Source organism: Carlito syrichta, unplaced genomic scaffold, assembly GCF_000164805.1.
Source record: "Carlito syrichta isolate Samal-C Ts95f unplaced genomic scaffold, Tarsius_syrichta-2.0.1 Scaffold305070, whole genome shotgun sequence".
NCBI lineage: Eukaryota > Metazoa > Chordata > Mammalia > Primates > Tarsiidae > Carlito > Carlito syrichta.
In genome coordinates this window covers 342,073-358,125 of record NW_007249166.1, presented here as the reverse complement: position 1 = coordinate 358,125, position 16,053 = coordinate 342,073, and the positions used below count along the sequence as shown (strand labels likewise).

At 37.2% G+C, this 16,053-nt stretch overlaps 1 protein-coding gene across 1 annotated transcript in view; it reads right to left on the bottom strand.

Annotated features, from left to right (window-relative positions):
* CFAP43 (cilia and flagella associated protein 43) overlaps positions 1-16,053 on the bottom strand; it is a 136,255-nt gene that overhangs the window by 16,005 nt on the left and 104,197 nt on the right. The window contains exons 28-32 of the mRNA XM_008061089.2: positions 10,388-10,507; positions 5,506-5,613; positions 3,842-3,928; positions 3,049-3,137; positions 1,223-1,436 (exon numbers count right to left, since the gene is read on the bottom strand). Coding sequence (XP_008059280.1) covers positions 1,223-1,436; positions 3,049-3,137; positions 3,842-3,928; positions 5,506-5,613; positions 10,388-10,507 — 618 coding nt within the window. The remainder of the gene's footprint in view (positions 1-1,222; positions 1,437-3,048; positions 3,138-3,841; positions 3,929-5,505; positions 5,614-10,387; positions 10,508-16,053) is intronic.

The following is a 16,053-nucleotide window of genomic DNA, read 5'->3' as shown; positions in this document are numbered from 1 at the left end:
CACCCTTATCTTACCTACTACGAATTCTTAATACTATTAATTTAAAAATTTAACTTTCTTAATTCTAATTGCCTCTCTATATTACTTGCTATTTGCTTATCACTATTTTACATTTTATATTTCTAAATGAAACATGTCTAAATCTACACTTATATATGAAACTAATCTTACTTCTAATCCTAAATATATTTAATTTTAAACCTACATTAAGTGTATATAATTTTAAGTTTACCTTAAAACTTAATTATTTCCTATTCCTTATATTTAACTAATACCTACATCTATAATAAACATTTATCTTTTAATTATAACTGCTATCTATTTAATTCTAATCCTTACTTTAATTTTAACCTTCTTTCTAATTAAACTATAATATTTCTTAAATCAAAAGGCATGTCTGTGACTTGTTTTTCCCAAAAACACCTGTTTGTGGAGATACTCTGTCTCAGTTTCTCACTCCCTCATCAACACAACTGTCAATGTTGTTACTTATAAAGGGTGTGAGGAAGTACTTGTTTTTCCTTTTTAGCTAAAGGTTGCAAAATTTGCATTCCCTTGTCCCTTCAGGGGGGAAATTTTTTGCTGTTGAGCCCTTTTTACATTTTTATACATAGGTTTATTGCTAATTCCACATCCTTGCACATTCTAAGGGGCACCCTTTTTGCTGCAATCTCACCTCCATTCTGCCTATGTATAATTTTTGCTGTCAAATGCCATCGTCCATTTGCGCATCTATTATCTCAATTAAAGAGGGAATATTTTCAAGCCTACGCATGCAATCCTTCAAAGTTAGGGAAGGTCCGCCAACAGGATCCATGGGACTTTGCCTCCGTCATGGCCGCTTCTTACTGGGGCCTTGCTCCTAGCCGGCGTTTTTCCTGTTTTCAGGTCCCTTTAACCTTACTTTTACTAGTGATTGTGGCTCCTGGCATAACACATTTAAAGTAGGATTGATCACATTTATTTCAAGTGAAGACTACCACATGTGGCTAGTGGTCATTATTTTGGACAGCACCAGTCTACAAGCAGAGGCCTATACTTAGCCTTCAGGAGCACCAAGGATAATATATTATTTCATTACTTTATTATTACTATTATACCAACCACTACCCTAGCAGGAAAACCTAAATAATTAGTTTTTTGCTTTTATGCACTGACCAGTGCAAACCACACATTTGATACTAGGACACTAAAAATTAAATTAAATTAAAATGGTATATACTTTTTGTTCATTTTCCACTTTTGCTCGTCTGGTTATGCAGAAATGTTCCCAGACCGAGGGATCTAAGCCTTCTGGCATGTTATTAATGTTGTCCAACTCATCCATGGCTTTCATTAACTGGGCAATGGTGTCCTTATTCAGCTTGCCAGATCCTGGTCGTTCTCCAAAAGGGACAATACTTGTTGTATCTGAGTGTGTTTTCTGTTTGGGAATCCTGATATTACCAAGAAAAGTCTGTTAGCATTTCACATTCTCACAAAACATCAGTGTTAAATAACTAAACCATTAGCATAAGCATGACACATTGTATGACTCTTTCCTTTGGCATGTGAGGGCTCATGAGTGGATACAGATAAAAGCACCCCACTTTATCCTTTTTCCACGCTCTATAGATTTGCAGACCAGACCCTGGCCGGACTATAGATGTTCTTAACTGTTGTTGGCAGTGATAGACAACTGCGTCTATGCTAGGACACATTTCCTTTCTGTGTACTATAAGCAGGGAAATAAATACCCAGAAGTGTGGGTGTTCCCTAGCTCTGTCTTGCACATCCTTTACTGGTAACCTTTGTTTGTAGGTAAATAGCCTGTAGTGTGTTTAGATGTATGTGAAATTGGAGAAGCTCCTCTTTATATCTACATTAATAGATCAGTTTTGTCCCCCTAGGCTATAGCTGGGAAGGGAAGGTTACAAAGACTTGTGCACTCATTTTCAACATGTTTTATAGTACCCTGTGAGGTTGGCTCTGTATTATTGTCCCTGTTCTCTAGATGAGAAAAGTCAGGCTTTGAGAGAAGCTCGTGGTCAAAGATCTGACAGGTGATGAAATTAGGATTTAAAGCTAATTCCGTCTGACAAGAAAGCTTCTGATTTTCCTTAAGCTGTTTCCCAATATGTACAAGGTATCACTTATTTCTTCACAAGAAAAGGTTTATACTTGAGCTTATAACAATTGGCTCCTTTCAAAATAGGCAAAGCAAAACATGAGGCATATTATAGGCTAAATGCCTTATGTTGCATCAAAGTTTGTATCTTAGACATAATTTAGCCTTCACCTTTGTGACAAAGTCCATGATTTCTAATTTTGATTGAAAGTTATGAAAACCTTAATTTATAATAGTGGAAATCAGTGAAATGTAATTCTAATACTACTCTCAATTTTTAAAAAATCAGATATTTTAGAACTCTTTTGAAATGGTTGTTTTCAACCATTTATATAGCATTTGTCAAACTTTGTCTTGAGTACAATCACATAAGATATTCTGAGGAAAGATGATTTGTGGTTAAATAAGTTTGAAAAACACTTCTTACTGTATGCCTTATGGTTGGAGAGATTCAAAGACCAATAAGTTATTCAGTAAAGAAAGTAGGAGAAAAATCTGTGAAGACTAACTTTTTAAAAAACCTAGTATTTTCTCCAACTCATTTAGTCTTATAAGTCCATTACATGTAGTTTCAATTCAAACCACAAGGCACTCATATTTTTTGCAACACACCTAGGAAAAAACTGTTTATAAATCCCTATGCCATCTGTGACTTTAGAGACCACTTTTATGTATAGAGTAGAACATATAATGGCACTATGGTTACATAGATACTTGACTATTTTTAAATAATGAAAAGAAATAATTATTCTTTTTTTCCTACCTTAAGATACAGGCATAATCTTTAAAAAATACTGAATTATGATCAAAACACTTAAACATCTCCACTTAAAATATGTTAAACTCAATGTTTCCATCTAATCGGGAGGAGAAAAAAGCTGTATCACTCCTCTCCATTTTCAAACTTTCCTCAGAAACATAATAGCAAAGGAGAAACAAACCTTGGTCGGCGTTTAAAAAGTTTATAGAGCATATCCACTTGATGACTGGAGAGTTCAGAAAATTCTTTTTTAAAGCTGCGATCCATAACCTAAGTACAAACACATCATTTCGGGGATTACAACTTTGCTCAGAAACCTTTTATTTGTTGACAATACTCTTCAAAAACACAGGTTGTATCACTTTGATTTTTAAAATCTGTGAAAAATTAGTTTATAGAGTTGTTACAGGTTGACCAATCACTGTGCAAAGATTTCTCAAAGATTTGTTTTGAGTAGAAAGCACCTTAGTGTATTAAAAGTGTTTTTTCATGTAAAGAAGTCTTAGAAACCACTCATAATAGAAGTTTCCAAAAATAATATTTATCCACAAAGCATGCAACTTATTCTAATCTATTATTTGCCTTTCTCTTCTGTTCCAACCTGTCTTCCTTCACTATTCCCTCCTATTCTTTTCCATTAAAAAAAAAAAAAAACTGCTGGTCATAGCCTACAAAATTGATTTCATAACCAACTAATAGGCTCTTCAAGCTGAAGTATGAAAAACCCTGAAGGCTAGATGATCTCCCTAGTTTTTGTACAGAAGAAACCTAAATCAGAGAAGTTTATAAAAATTCATTTTAAACATAGATTTTCAGAAATATATAATGGCACAGAATGAATTTCACCCCTATCTAAGAATAAAAGTAGGAGAAAAATCTGTGAAGACATTAAATTATATCCCCTTTAGCCATCCATGAATCCAGGCAGCAAAAACTCGACTGCATTGCTGAGTTGGTAAGACAATGACTCTCACTTTGTCTTCTGCCAGTAAGTTGTCATAGTGCTCCTTGTACATATCGAAGTCTTCTCTAGATTTCCGGATAGCTTCTGAAGTCTGGCTCTATAATAACATTAGGAATAGTTCATTGAACTGGAGACTTTTCAGCATAAACAAAAATATTGGTGATACTAAAAAGAACAAGGAATTTCCTAATACAAGATAAATGTGTCAGAGAAGTATCTATTAGAGATAACATTCATAGAAGAAAGTAAACCAGTTGGGAACTTTGAAAGAACCAACATCCAATCCTCGAAGTATAGCCAGCTCTATGTGTGAATAAGTGTCTATGGCACACACTACATTCTTGGCAGAGCAGTGTGGATGATGAAAGTGCACAGGCTTGGGAGTCATGCAGTGTACATGGACCTGGGTTTGGGGGGGCTGAATATACAAACAGACAAGGGTCAGACATTATATAATGATAGGACTCTGACCCAAAACTTCCACAGTCACCATCCTATGTAGGGACTGACCTCAAACTGTCAGGGCTTTATTAATACCTGTCAGCTTCTTTCATTTTTGTCCCCATTTCCAACATAGAACTATCCAGAGAAAGCCACACATGTCCAACAAACTAATCATGTAGGTTGTCCTGCTTCTAATTGGTTTGCTTCCAGCTTTCTCATGCCAACAACTTGCAATCAGTTTGTACCTGAAGCCCTCCCTTTTTTACACTGTAAAGCTTTCCCACTCCTTTCTGCCTCTGAGTCTCTGCCAGACAAAAGTGATGTTGGCTGATTCCCTTGCTATGCCAAACTCTGAATAAATAGCTCTGCTTATTCCCATTTAGAAGGTCTTCATTTATTTTCACAGTTCCAATTCCTGCCCTGTTATATGCTAATGGTTGATGGAGGCCTGTTACCCAGCCTCTTTGAGATGGTCTTATCTGTGAAAGAAAACTAGTACACTGCAGAGTTGTTATGAGTAGGGTTGGGTTTAGAATATGCTTTGCAAAAAAAGAGAAAAAAATTTAAAAAAGAATATTCTTTGCTTGTGTTGTTTAACAGACTCTTAGGAAAATAATACGTTCATATGTCATTTATTATACAAGCCATGCATTCATAAATGTCCTTTATTACTACTAATAATGAAAGCTTGCATATGTTGACATTTTTTGTTATAAACATTTTATATTCATTGTCTTTTTAATAAACCATATCTATTCATGTCCCTATTTAGAGTTTTTCATATAAAACATTTTTGCATTCTATAAATGAATCCATTGCTCACATATTTAGTAAAACTTAGAGTGTCATGCAGTCCGAAGAGAACAACATTCTCTTGTAAGCAGCTTAAAAGGTTATAGGCCTTGTCCAAGGTCCTGCAGCCAGTTGTCAGGAGTTAAAAGCTGGTGATTTCAACTATGAAGTTATATAGTCTTATTTTATAAACCTCATGTCACATGAAAGCTACATGGTTCTTTTCATTAAATAACGGCAGACGCAGAATCATATATTTATTAACAGATTAAAATGAGTAGTTTCACCTGGCCCTGGAGAAGAGTGCCAGACAGGGAGCTAAGGGAATACTTGGCTGGGTAGGAAAGGTGGAAGAAAGGAAGGAAGAGTCTAGACACTTAAACAAGGAGAATGTTTGTCAGGAAATGTTTGCACTCAAATATAAGACACTATTCTTACTTTCTCCTGCTGTTTTCTTGTAAGGTAATTGTTCAGGAATTTTTCTCTGGTGCTTAATTCTTCATCCAACAGTAAAGAAAAAACAAGGTTATTTATTTTCAATTCCTCCTGCAGAAATATTTTTTAAAAAAAGGTGGGTGGGGGAGAGAGATGATCAATACTCCTACCTGAGAAGGAATTTTCTATTGACAGTCATAGACTTGACACTAATAAAACAAATTTAGGACATACAAGTAAGATAAATTTTAAAGAAAAAGGGGATATAGGTTATTGCAAAGACTATTTAGATATTTTACCTTTTTCATCATTTCGTTGTAAGGTAAAATGCATTTACAAAAAAATACATAATACAAAAATATAGTTTTAGTTATTATAAAGGCAAACACCCTTGTTATCATCACTCAATTCAAGAAATAAAACTTTGCCACTTTAGTTTAGAAGCTCCTACCATGTATCCTTGTCAAAAGCTCAGCCCCAGTAGTAACCACTGTCCTGACTTTTATAGTAATGACTTCCTGGTATTTCTTTGTAGTTTTATTACCCAAATATGTATATGCTATGATTTGGACATTGTTCCCTCCAAACCTCATGTTGAAATTTGATCCTCAACATTGGAGGGAGACATAATGCGAAGTGTATGGGTCAAGGGGTAGACCCCTCATTAATAGATTAATATCCTCCCTCGGGTCAGAGGGTGAGTGAGGCCATGCTCTATTAGTTTCCATGAGAGCTGGTTGCTGAAGAGTCTGGCACCTAGCTCCCCTCCCTCTCTTGCTTCCTCTCTTGCCACATGGTCTCTGCACATGCCAGCTCCCCTTCATCTTTCACCATAGTGAAGGCAGCCTGAGGCCCACATCAGTTGCCTAATCCTGAACCTTCCAGCCAGCAGAATTGTGAGCCAAATAAACTTCTTTACAAATAATGCAGCCCTTTGTTCCTTATAGCAACACAAAACTGAATAAGACAGAAACCTAGGCACTATAACTTATTCACTAAAAAATTGTCATGCCTTTTAAATCTCTTATCTTCACGCTCCCTTTCATTTCTTTCTTTTCCTCATGATGTATTTGTAGTTATCAACAGTTTCTGTAGTTTCACCTGGTCTAGCTTTTCTGCTTATGTACTCATAGGGTAGTTCATCTGGCTCTTACATGCTTTGTATTTTCTGAAAATTGGCAGCTGGGTCTAGAGGCCTGATAAGAACTAGGTTTGATCCTCTTAGTAAGACCACTGGTGGTATTGTGGTCTTTGACATTGAGAGATGCAAAATGTTGATACTCTATTTCTAGTTTTCTTGCAAACATCTGGGTTTTTTGTTGTTGGTGGTGTTGTTGTTTACTATTCATTCATTCTCTCATTCATTTTAAAGATGTGGGGCACAATTCAGGATTAAGTATACAAATGTTCATTATGCAGGTACCCTTGTTGATGAGCTGTGCCCCTCCTTCCCCTGGCAGGTTCCCTCAACTTCCAATCCCACCCTCCCTCCCCTGGTAGTTTCCCACTATTGCCAATCCCTTTCTTATAGTATTACGATAATTGTTCAAGGTCCGCTTATGAGTGAGGACATATGTTACTCAGTTCTTTGTTTCTGTGATAGATCACTGAGTATGATCGACTCTAAATCCATCCAAGTTGCTGCAAAGTCCATATGTTTGTCTTTCTTTATGACTGCACAATATTCCACTGTGTATATGTACTACTTTTTTTTTATCCAGTCCAATCGATGGGCAGCATGGTTGGTTCTATGTTTTTGCTACTGTGAATACAGCTGCAACAAACATGCATGTGCAGGTATCTTTTTTGTAGAATGATTTGAGTTCCTCAGGGTATATTCCCAATAGGGGAATTGCTGGGTCATATATAAGGTCAATTTCTAGTTCTTTCAGAAATCGCCACACTGTCTTCCAAGGTAGTTGCACTAGTTTGCATTCCTACCAGCAGTGTAGAGAAGTGTTCCTTTTTCTCTGCATCCTCGTCACATCCTCGTCAGCATCTGTTGCTGTTTGTTTTATTAATGATGGCCATTCTTACTGGGGTTAAGTGGTATTTCAATGTGGTTTTGTTTTTGTTTGTTTTTTTTTGAGTTGGAGTCTCACCCTGTTGCCCAGACTGGAGTGCAGTGGCCGCTCCCGGCCACCACAGCCTCGACCTGCTGGGTTCCAACGATCCAGAATTATAGGCATGCGCTACCACGCCCGGCTGATCAATGTGGTTTTGATTTGCATTTCTCTGATGATGAGTGAGGCTGAGCCCTTTTTCAAGTGTCTGTTGGCTGCTTGAATATCTTCTTTTGAGAAGTATCTAGTTATGTCTTTTGCCCACTTTTTAATATGCTGTTTGTTTTTTTCCTTTCGGCACATTTGGGTTCCTTGTAGATTCTAGATGTTAGGTCTTTGTCAGATATACAGTTGGCAAATATATTTTCCCATTCTGTGGGCGTCTCCCTGCTGTCTTGATGGTTTCTTTTGCTTTGCAGAAGCTTGTCAGTTTGATGAGGTCCCACTTGTCTATCTTATTTCTTATGGTATGGGCACTTAGGGTTTTGATCAGGAATTGGTTGCCAGTTCCAATTTCCATAAGGGTGTATTTTTTTTTAAGTTGAGGTCTCACTCTGTCACGCAAACTGGAGTGCAATCATGGCTCACTTACTCTTGACTTCCTGTGCTCAGGTAACCTTCTGCCTCAGCCCCAAGTAGCTGGGACTACGGGTATGTGCCACCATGCTCACCTAAGTTTTTGATTTTTTTTGTAGAGAGGAAGAGAGGAGGTCTCACTATGTTGCTCAGGCTGGTGTCAAACATTTGGGCTCAAGCAGTCCTCCCATCTCAGCCTCTCAAAGTGCTGGGATTATAGATATGATCCACCACATTTGGTTCCTTTTACTTATTAATTGAAATAATCTTAGTAAAAGATGCTACTCCTTATCTACTATTTGGTTACTTAGTGATGCAGTTCAAATAGGAAAGGTAAAATACATACCTGATGTTTTCTCTTTATCCGTTGTTTAGATAAATTTGTTGTTGTCCTCTGAAGGTGACCAATTGGCATTTTTATTTTTAAAATATCTCAAATTCATGAATGCAAACATATTTTATGGATTTCAATTAATTGAAATTATTATTATCTTTAAATCTTAAATTGTCTCATTTAGGAGAAATGTTTAAGTTAGCTCCTGGTTCCTTTTGATAGTACCCAGTGGTCTAATAGTTTTCTCAATATCTTGTATAACAAGATGTTCTAATCATATCTTATTTTTAAATAACAGTTTTATTGAGATATAATTTTTGTACCATATAACACACCATTTATGGTTATAATTCAATGTTTTTAGTATATTCAGAGTTGTGTAACCATCACTACAATAAATTACAGAACATTTTATCACTCTGAAAAGTCATTTCCTATTCCCCACCCCAACTCCCTTCACCTCCTCCTCCCCTCCAAAACAATCATTTACCTAATTTCTGTCTGTAGAAACTCTGTCTATAGAAATTTGCCTATTCTGAACATTTCATATAAATGGAATCATACAATTAGTGGTCTTTTGTAACGGCTTCTTTGAATTAGTATGTTTTCAAGGTTCATCTATGTTTTAGAATGTATTAGCACTTCATTTCTTTTTATTGCTGAATAATATTTTATTGTATGGATAAACTATATTTTATTTATTCATTTAGAGCTGTTGGATATTAGTATTGTTTCCACCTTTTGGCTATTTTGAGCAGTGCTGCTATTATGACTAGTGCTGGGGCATGCATTCTCCCTTGTTCCCTCTATATACATATATCTCTTCATGCTGCATCAGTGATTTGTGTTTTATCTGGCCACAACTCAAGAATCACTTCTCTCCCATGGCTACAGGTCTTGCTGGGTTCTAGGAATGGCTCTCTTCTTTTGCCTTTTTAGCTCTAGAAATGGTACTGGTCTCCCATTGTTTCCAATCTTAATAAGTTTATCAATCCTTGCTGCTTCCCTTAACCCTGTCCATACCCCTGAAAAAAGTCCCTTTATTAAACTCTGTTAAATGTAACCTTTTCAGTGTTCCATTCCTTTTAGGATCCTGAGTATATAGCCATCCCCCTGCAGATTCTTTTCACATCTCACCAGTGCTCCATCATCTTTTCTCATTAATCTTCTGGCTTTAGTGAGACATTTCCCCTAATAGCTCTCTATGAATGAGTTCATGTAAATTTTGGAGACCTTGAATTTCTCAAAATATTATTATTCTTCTCTTAAACTCAATTGATAGTTTGGCTGGCTATAGAATCCAATGATAGAAATAATTTTTCCTCAAAATTTAAAGGCATCACTCCTTCATCTTCTTTTTTCTAGTTACTGCATACTTCATTTGTATTCCTAGTGTTGGGTAAATTTAAGGTAAGTTTTTCATATGATATTTTGGGATATAAGGATTTTTCTTTCATTCAACATGTGCTGTTACCTTTGCAACTCATTGGAGATAGGTATGAAAAAGACAGACTTAGTGACTACTCTCATGGAGCTTATAGTCTTGAAAGCATTAAAAAAGAATATAATAAAAGTTAAAATTCAGCTTCAATAAGTGGTAGAAAGAAAAAAATAACAGAGCATATAATAGGAAGATATAATCTAGTCTGAGGAATTGACTTTTAAGCTGAGATCTGAAGGACAGATACAGTCCAGTCATGAGGAAAGAGGGTACTGGGTGTGTTTGAGTCACCAAAAAGGAAGTGTGGCAAGTAAAGGGGAGAGTGACACAAGATGAAGCTAGAGAAGGACCCAAGGTCCAGAGAATTCAGGACATTGGCACTTGGTAAGGGTGTTGGTCTTTATCCTAAGAACTATGGAAGTCCCCTGAAGACTCCTTTAAAAAAGTCACATAAGTAAAACTTTGATTTACCTGGTTGACAACCATCTCTGCCTTCACTCGTCTTTCAAAGAGTCTCTTCAAATGTTCATCAAATGACTGTGTGCTTTCTTGAATAGAGTTTTGAAGTTTCCTCAATTCTGCTTCTAATGACTGAAAGGAAGGCAATAATCAAGTTAAAATTTAGGAATATTACATATCGTTCCATTTGTAATTAATTAATTTGTGGAAAAATACTTTGAGACTATGTAAAATATCTTGTTCCTCATCACACTTTTATCTACCAGTTTTAGCATCCGTTGATGGTTCTTACTTGAATCAATTATTACTACAATGGTAATTAGTTTAAAAAGCCAAGTCCCGCTGGGCTTGGTGGCTCAGCCTGTAATCCCAGCACTTTGGGAGGCTGAGGTGAGTGGATTGCCTGAGTCTGCGGGTTCAAGACCCTCCTGGGCAACTTGGTGAAATGATAATAAGTCATCTCTACAATAAGTCAAAAATTAGCCAGGGGTGATAGTGCACACCTGTAGTTCCAGCTACCTGGAAGGCTGAGCCAGAAGGATCGCCGGAGCCCAGCAGGTCGAGGCTGCAGTGGCCGGGAGCAGCCACTGCACTCCAGTCTGGGTGACAGAGTGAGACTCCAACTCAAAAAAAAAAAAAAAAAAGCCAAGTCCCCTCTATTCTGGCTTAATAAAGAGACTGGCTCTGGGAAGATGATGGAAAAAGAGTAAATTTAGCAAAAAGTATAGTGCTGTATGATGCAAGGCAACATATCATCCAAATTAAGCTACTATAGTAAGGAAATATGAAAGTAAAACAAAAACAAAAACACATTTCAGGGTCAATTTCCTTGTAATAATTTACATCACTATCCATAGGAATGAAAAATCCCATGGATTGTGGTCTCTTAGGTCATGTGAATTTAGTAAGTTTAGGTGTTTCTAGATAATGGAAGCATTACCACATAGCAAATGACCCACAGACTCAGCCAGCCAAGGGCAGGTTGTCTAAGTGTCTTGGGTCCACCCTTTTTAAAACACTGAGGTTCTGGGCCTTTGAGGGTCTTGGATCCTGAAAGGATATTTTATAACATAAAAAAACCTTTTGCTTTTTCATTTTCTAATACTCCAAATTATTCTCATTGCAGCCCTTTTCACATGCTCTCCCACCTGTCTATACTTCATTTCCCATTTTTCAACCTGTTCACTGTTTCTCATGTTTCCAATGCAAGCATAAATGCTAGGCTCTCAAGAAAGATTTCCTGGGGACCGCTCTTAAGTTGCAGAAGCAAAACCTGAAACAGGGTTTTCAGTGCTTTTCTGGAGGGAGCGCTCTTGAGAAGACACCTGTAAAGGGATGAGGGAAGCAGGGCAGGCAAAGAGCTGAGATAATAGGATCTCAGTGGTTTGGCCATGGCTTGATTCCCAGGGTTGGAGGGTAATGAGAAAGACTATGAAGAGTTGTGTCACCTTGGGGTGATGGGGCTGGGCTTTTGTACCACCTCTTCACTGGGCTCTATCAGCCAGTCGTTGGCTGCCCTGTTGGGGGTGGTAGTATAAACTTGCAGATGTCTCTGGACAAGGATGCTTCTTTGATCAACCAAGAACACTACTCCAGAGGCCTCAGGTTTATGCCTCTATAGCAGCACTCATAGCAGCAAGGAGACAGGCACATCAGCCTGTAAAGGATACTGGTAGAAATAGAGGGCCTGATCTAAGTCAGTGCCTCTGTGTTTACTATCATAGATACCATTCTAAACTTGTTCTTCTAATTTATCACACTGTAATTAAGTAATTATCTTCTGAATATTCAGTTACTGCATAACCATCTCTACCCCAAATAATGGGCATCATGAGATGTGGGTGCATGAAGCTATGTCCGTCTCACACATTTCGCTCAGAACCTGACACTGTGGTAAGCACATAGTGGATGGACACTCAAGGTGTATTTGCTAAAGACATGAATGTCACTTTCCCTCAAACATTCCTCAAACATTCGAAGCTATGTCCGTCTCACACATTTCGCTCAGAACCTGACACTGTGGTAAGCACATAGTGGATGGACACTCAAGGTGTATTTGCTAAAGACATGAATGTCACTTTCCCTCAAACATTCCTAGGAAAATCAAATTTTGTCTAAAAATATGTGTATCAGATGCTGAGCAGTAAAAAGCAGGGGAGATGAAAAGTGAAAGACCAAGTAGGAGGTATGTGTGATATGTATGAACCATTGAAGAAATTCATCACTATGAGAAATCCCAGAACTTCTCCCAGTCTTAAAACAAAGAAAATGACCTGTAATGTAAGAAGGTACAGCTGACCTGGCTGTAAGCTCCTGAGGCAAAGGCTACATTCTTTAACCTATGAATCCCCAGTACTACTCAGAAGAGTGCCTGGCACATAATGTGTCAAAAATATGTCTTTTAAGCTGGGTTCGGTGGCTCAGCCTGTAATCCCGTGCCTTTGGGAGGCTGAGGTGAGTGGATTGCCTGAGCCCGCAGGTTCGAGACCCGCCTGGGCAGCAAGACCTCATCTCTACAATAAACCAAAAAAATCAGCCGGGCGTGGTAGCACATGCCTATAATTCCGGCTGCTTGGAAGGCTGAGGTGGAAGGATCGCTGGAGCCCAGCAGGTCGAGGCTGCGGTGGCCGAGAGCAGCCACTGTACTCCAGTCTGGGTGACAGAGTGAGATTCCAACTCAAAAAAAAAAAAAATGTCTTTTAACTCAAGAAGTACTTATTGAGGGCTTATTATGGCTCAAACATAGTTCTAAAAACTTGGAAAATGTATTGAATGAAGAGACAAAATCTCCGTCCTTATAATATATTCTAGTAGAGATGACAGATAATAAGTAAACAAGTAAAAATGAAGCAGGCCAGTTGGTGATAAGTACTATTGCAAAAAACAAAATGGTGATTTATTTTCAAAATAGTGTCTAAATGTCTTACTTCCTGGTTCTTCATGTCTTTTTGACAGACTTTTAAAAAATTGATGAGATCCAATCAAACTGAGACCCACATATAACATCATATATATAAAATAGGTGACTTTTTACCCAATCAATACGTAATATATAAAATAGGTGACTTCTCTAAACCAATCCAACATGTAATTTAGATGACATCCAAAAAAAATATAACCTCTATGATACCCAGCCAGTAAAAAACCAAGAGAGAAACTTACACTTTAAGATATAAATACACTCACTATAACTGTCTTGGTGTGCCTACGCACCAGAGAGACAACCCATTTTTACAAGAATGATATTTTAAAAATTACTTCACTCCACTGATCTCTGAGTCTCCATGTCATGTTCTAATGAAAAAACTAAAGAGAGTTGTCCTCATCTCCCACAACTCTGGGGGCCCTTCTGGGATACCTGGGACTGAGGGACCAGACCCCTGTCAGAGGGAGACACGGTGTCCTACCCAGTTTTTGCTGACTCACTCAGGTGCTCCTGGTTCCTGCTGCTCTGCAGTTAGACCTGAGACTGTTATCCAAGACTTGGCAGAGGAGATGCTGAGAAAGCAGTTACCACATGGGGTGGCCTGGGAACCTCATGCGTGAGTCAAGGTAGGAAAATCAGGACTACAAATACTGCCTTGGGGGTCAGAGAAAGTACTTGGAGGTTCAGTGTGTGTAACTGAGATGTATCTCAGATTCAAAGTGAGTTCAGAGTCCCAATCCATGGTTTCGTTGTCCCCCAAGGTAAATGGCCAGAGATGGATGAAGCAAGTCTTAATGTATGCAAGAAACTTCCAGTACAGGGGGTTGACCACATTAAAAATTCAAAAACCAGACAACTCACCTGTTAACTGAGAATGGAAAAAAGACAGTCTAGACCTAGGAAAGGAGGTTGAGAAGACTCCCTTGAAATTCTCCCAGATAGTCCATTGAGGTGAATGTTAAAAAATTGGAAAGATGGTTACAAAACTAAGAAAAAAAAATGATTAAGTTTTGTTGCTTTGTATGGATTAGAGAACCAATCTGCCAACCCTCAGTATTCTGGTGGAAATTCAGCTCAGCTGAGAACAGACTTTGTCAGATTCTAGTATTATACATAAATAATAAACATTCTATTTCACCTGAAAGAAGAGATTACACCACCTGTTGGCTTCTAAAAGCCCTTCCTACGTTTCCTCTCCAAATGGAAAATAAAAAAGAGAAAATATCTGAACCTCAAAAAAAAAAAAAAATTCCTGGGGTTCACTATTCTATATTCCTCCCCATTTTATCCCCAAAGAAACTAGAGATATAAAAATAAATATATAAATATAGATACAAAAATATATAAAATAAATATATAAAAATATAGATTAAAAAACAAGAGATATAAATCTATCAGAAACTCAAAAATTAGGAATCCCAAGCCACAAAACTCTATATCCTAATTTTAAGAAAATATTAAAACAATGTAAAAGGGACATTAAAGCATTCCCTTTTGCCTCTGGAAGTCCTGATACAGACTCAAAAATGTTCCCACTAAAAAATTTCCTCTAGGACAGAGAAATATTGGTTTTGTCAATGCCCCACTTATTAAAATAAAATAAAAAATTAAAAAGCCACTATTAGATGAGCCCCTAGTATTAACAGATCAAGTTGTTCAGTTCCTTAAGACCCAATATATATGCCTAAATAAAACTTATGTCCATTATAAATATTCTATTCATGGGGGAAAAAAGTAATTGAAAAGACTGCCATGTCCTATGAAAACAAGAACATCCCCCAGGCCCAGAAATATAGCCAGCCAAACAAAAATACCCAAATATAGACCCTAGATGAAATAATAACGACCAAAAAGATAAAATTAAAATACAAGATTTAAGGGAATTAATAGTTAAAGGAATTTTTAAAAATCAACTCCAAGGTCTCAAAATGGTTCAAAAGCCTTAAATCCAACAACAACAAAAAAACCCTCCTTTTTACAACAACTTAGAGATCAAATGAAAAAATACTCAAAACTAGACCCAAAAGACCTTGTGACTTGGGCAAAGTCTCGGGATATAAAATAAATGTACAAAAGACAATCACATTTCTTTACACCAATAATAAACAAACAGAAACCCAAATAAAAAGCACAATCCCATTCACAATAGCCACAAAAAAATGAAATACCCTGGCATCTTACTAACCAGAGACGTGAAAGACCTTTACAATGAAAACTACAAAACACTGCTCAAAGAAATCAAAGATGACACAAACAAGTGGAAAAATATCCCATGCTCATGGATTGGAAGAATCAACATTGTGAAGATGTCCATCTTACCTAAGGTGATCTACAGATTTAATGCAATACCCATCAAATTACCAGCAACATTCTTCTCAGATCTAGAGAAAACAATACAGGAATTCATATGGAAACACAAACGACCAAGAATAGCCAGAAAAATCCTCAGCAAAAAAAAAAAAAAAAAGCAGGAGGTACCACACCACCAGACTTTAAACTTTACTATAAAGCTACAATAATCAAAACAGCTTGGTATTGGTACAAGAACAGGCATATAGATCAATGGAATAGAATTGAGATTCCAGAAACAAAAGCTCAATTTCTCAACCAACTCATCTTCGACAAAATCTCCACCACCCACCACTGGGAAGAGGACAATGTATTCAATAAATGGTGCTGGGAAAACTGGCTAACCACATGCAGAAGATTCAAACAAGACCCCTATCTATCCCCATACACAAAAGTTAACTCT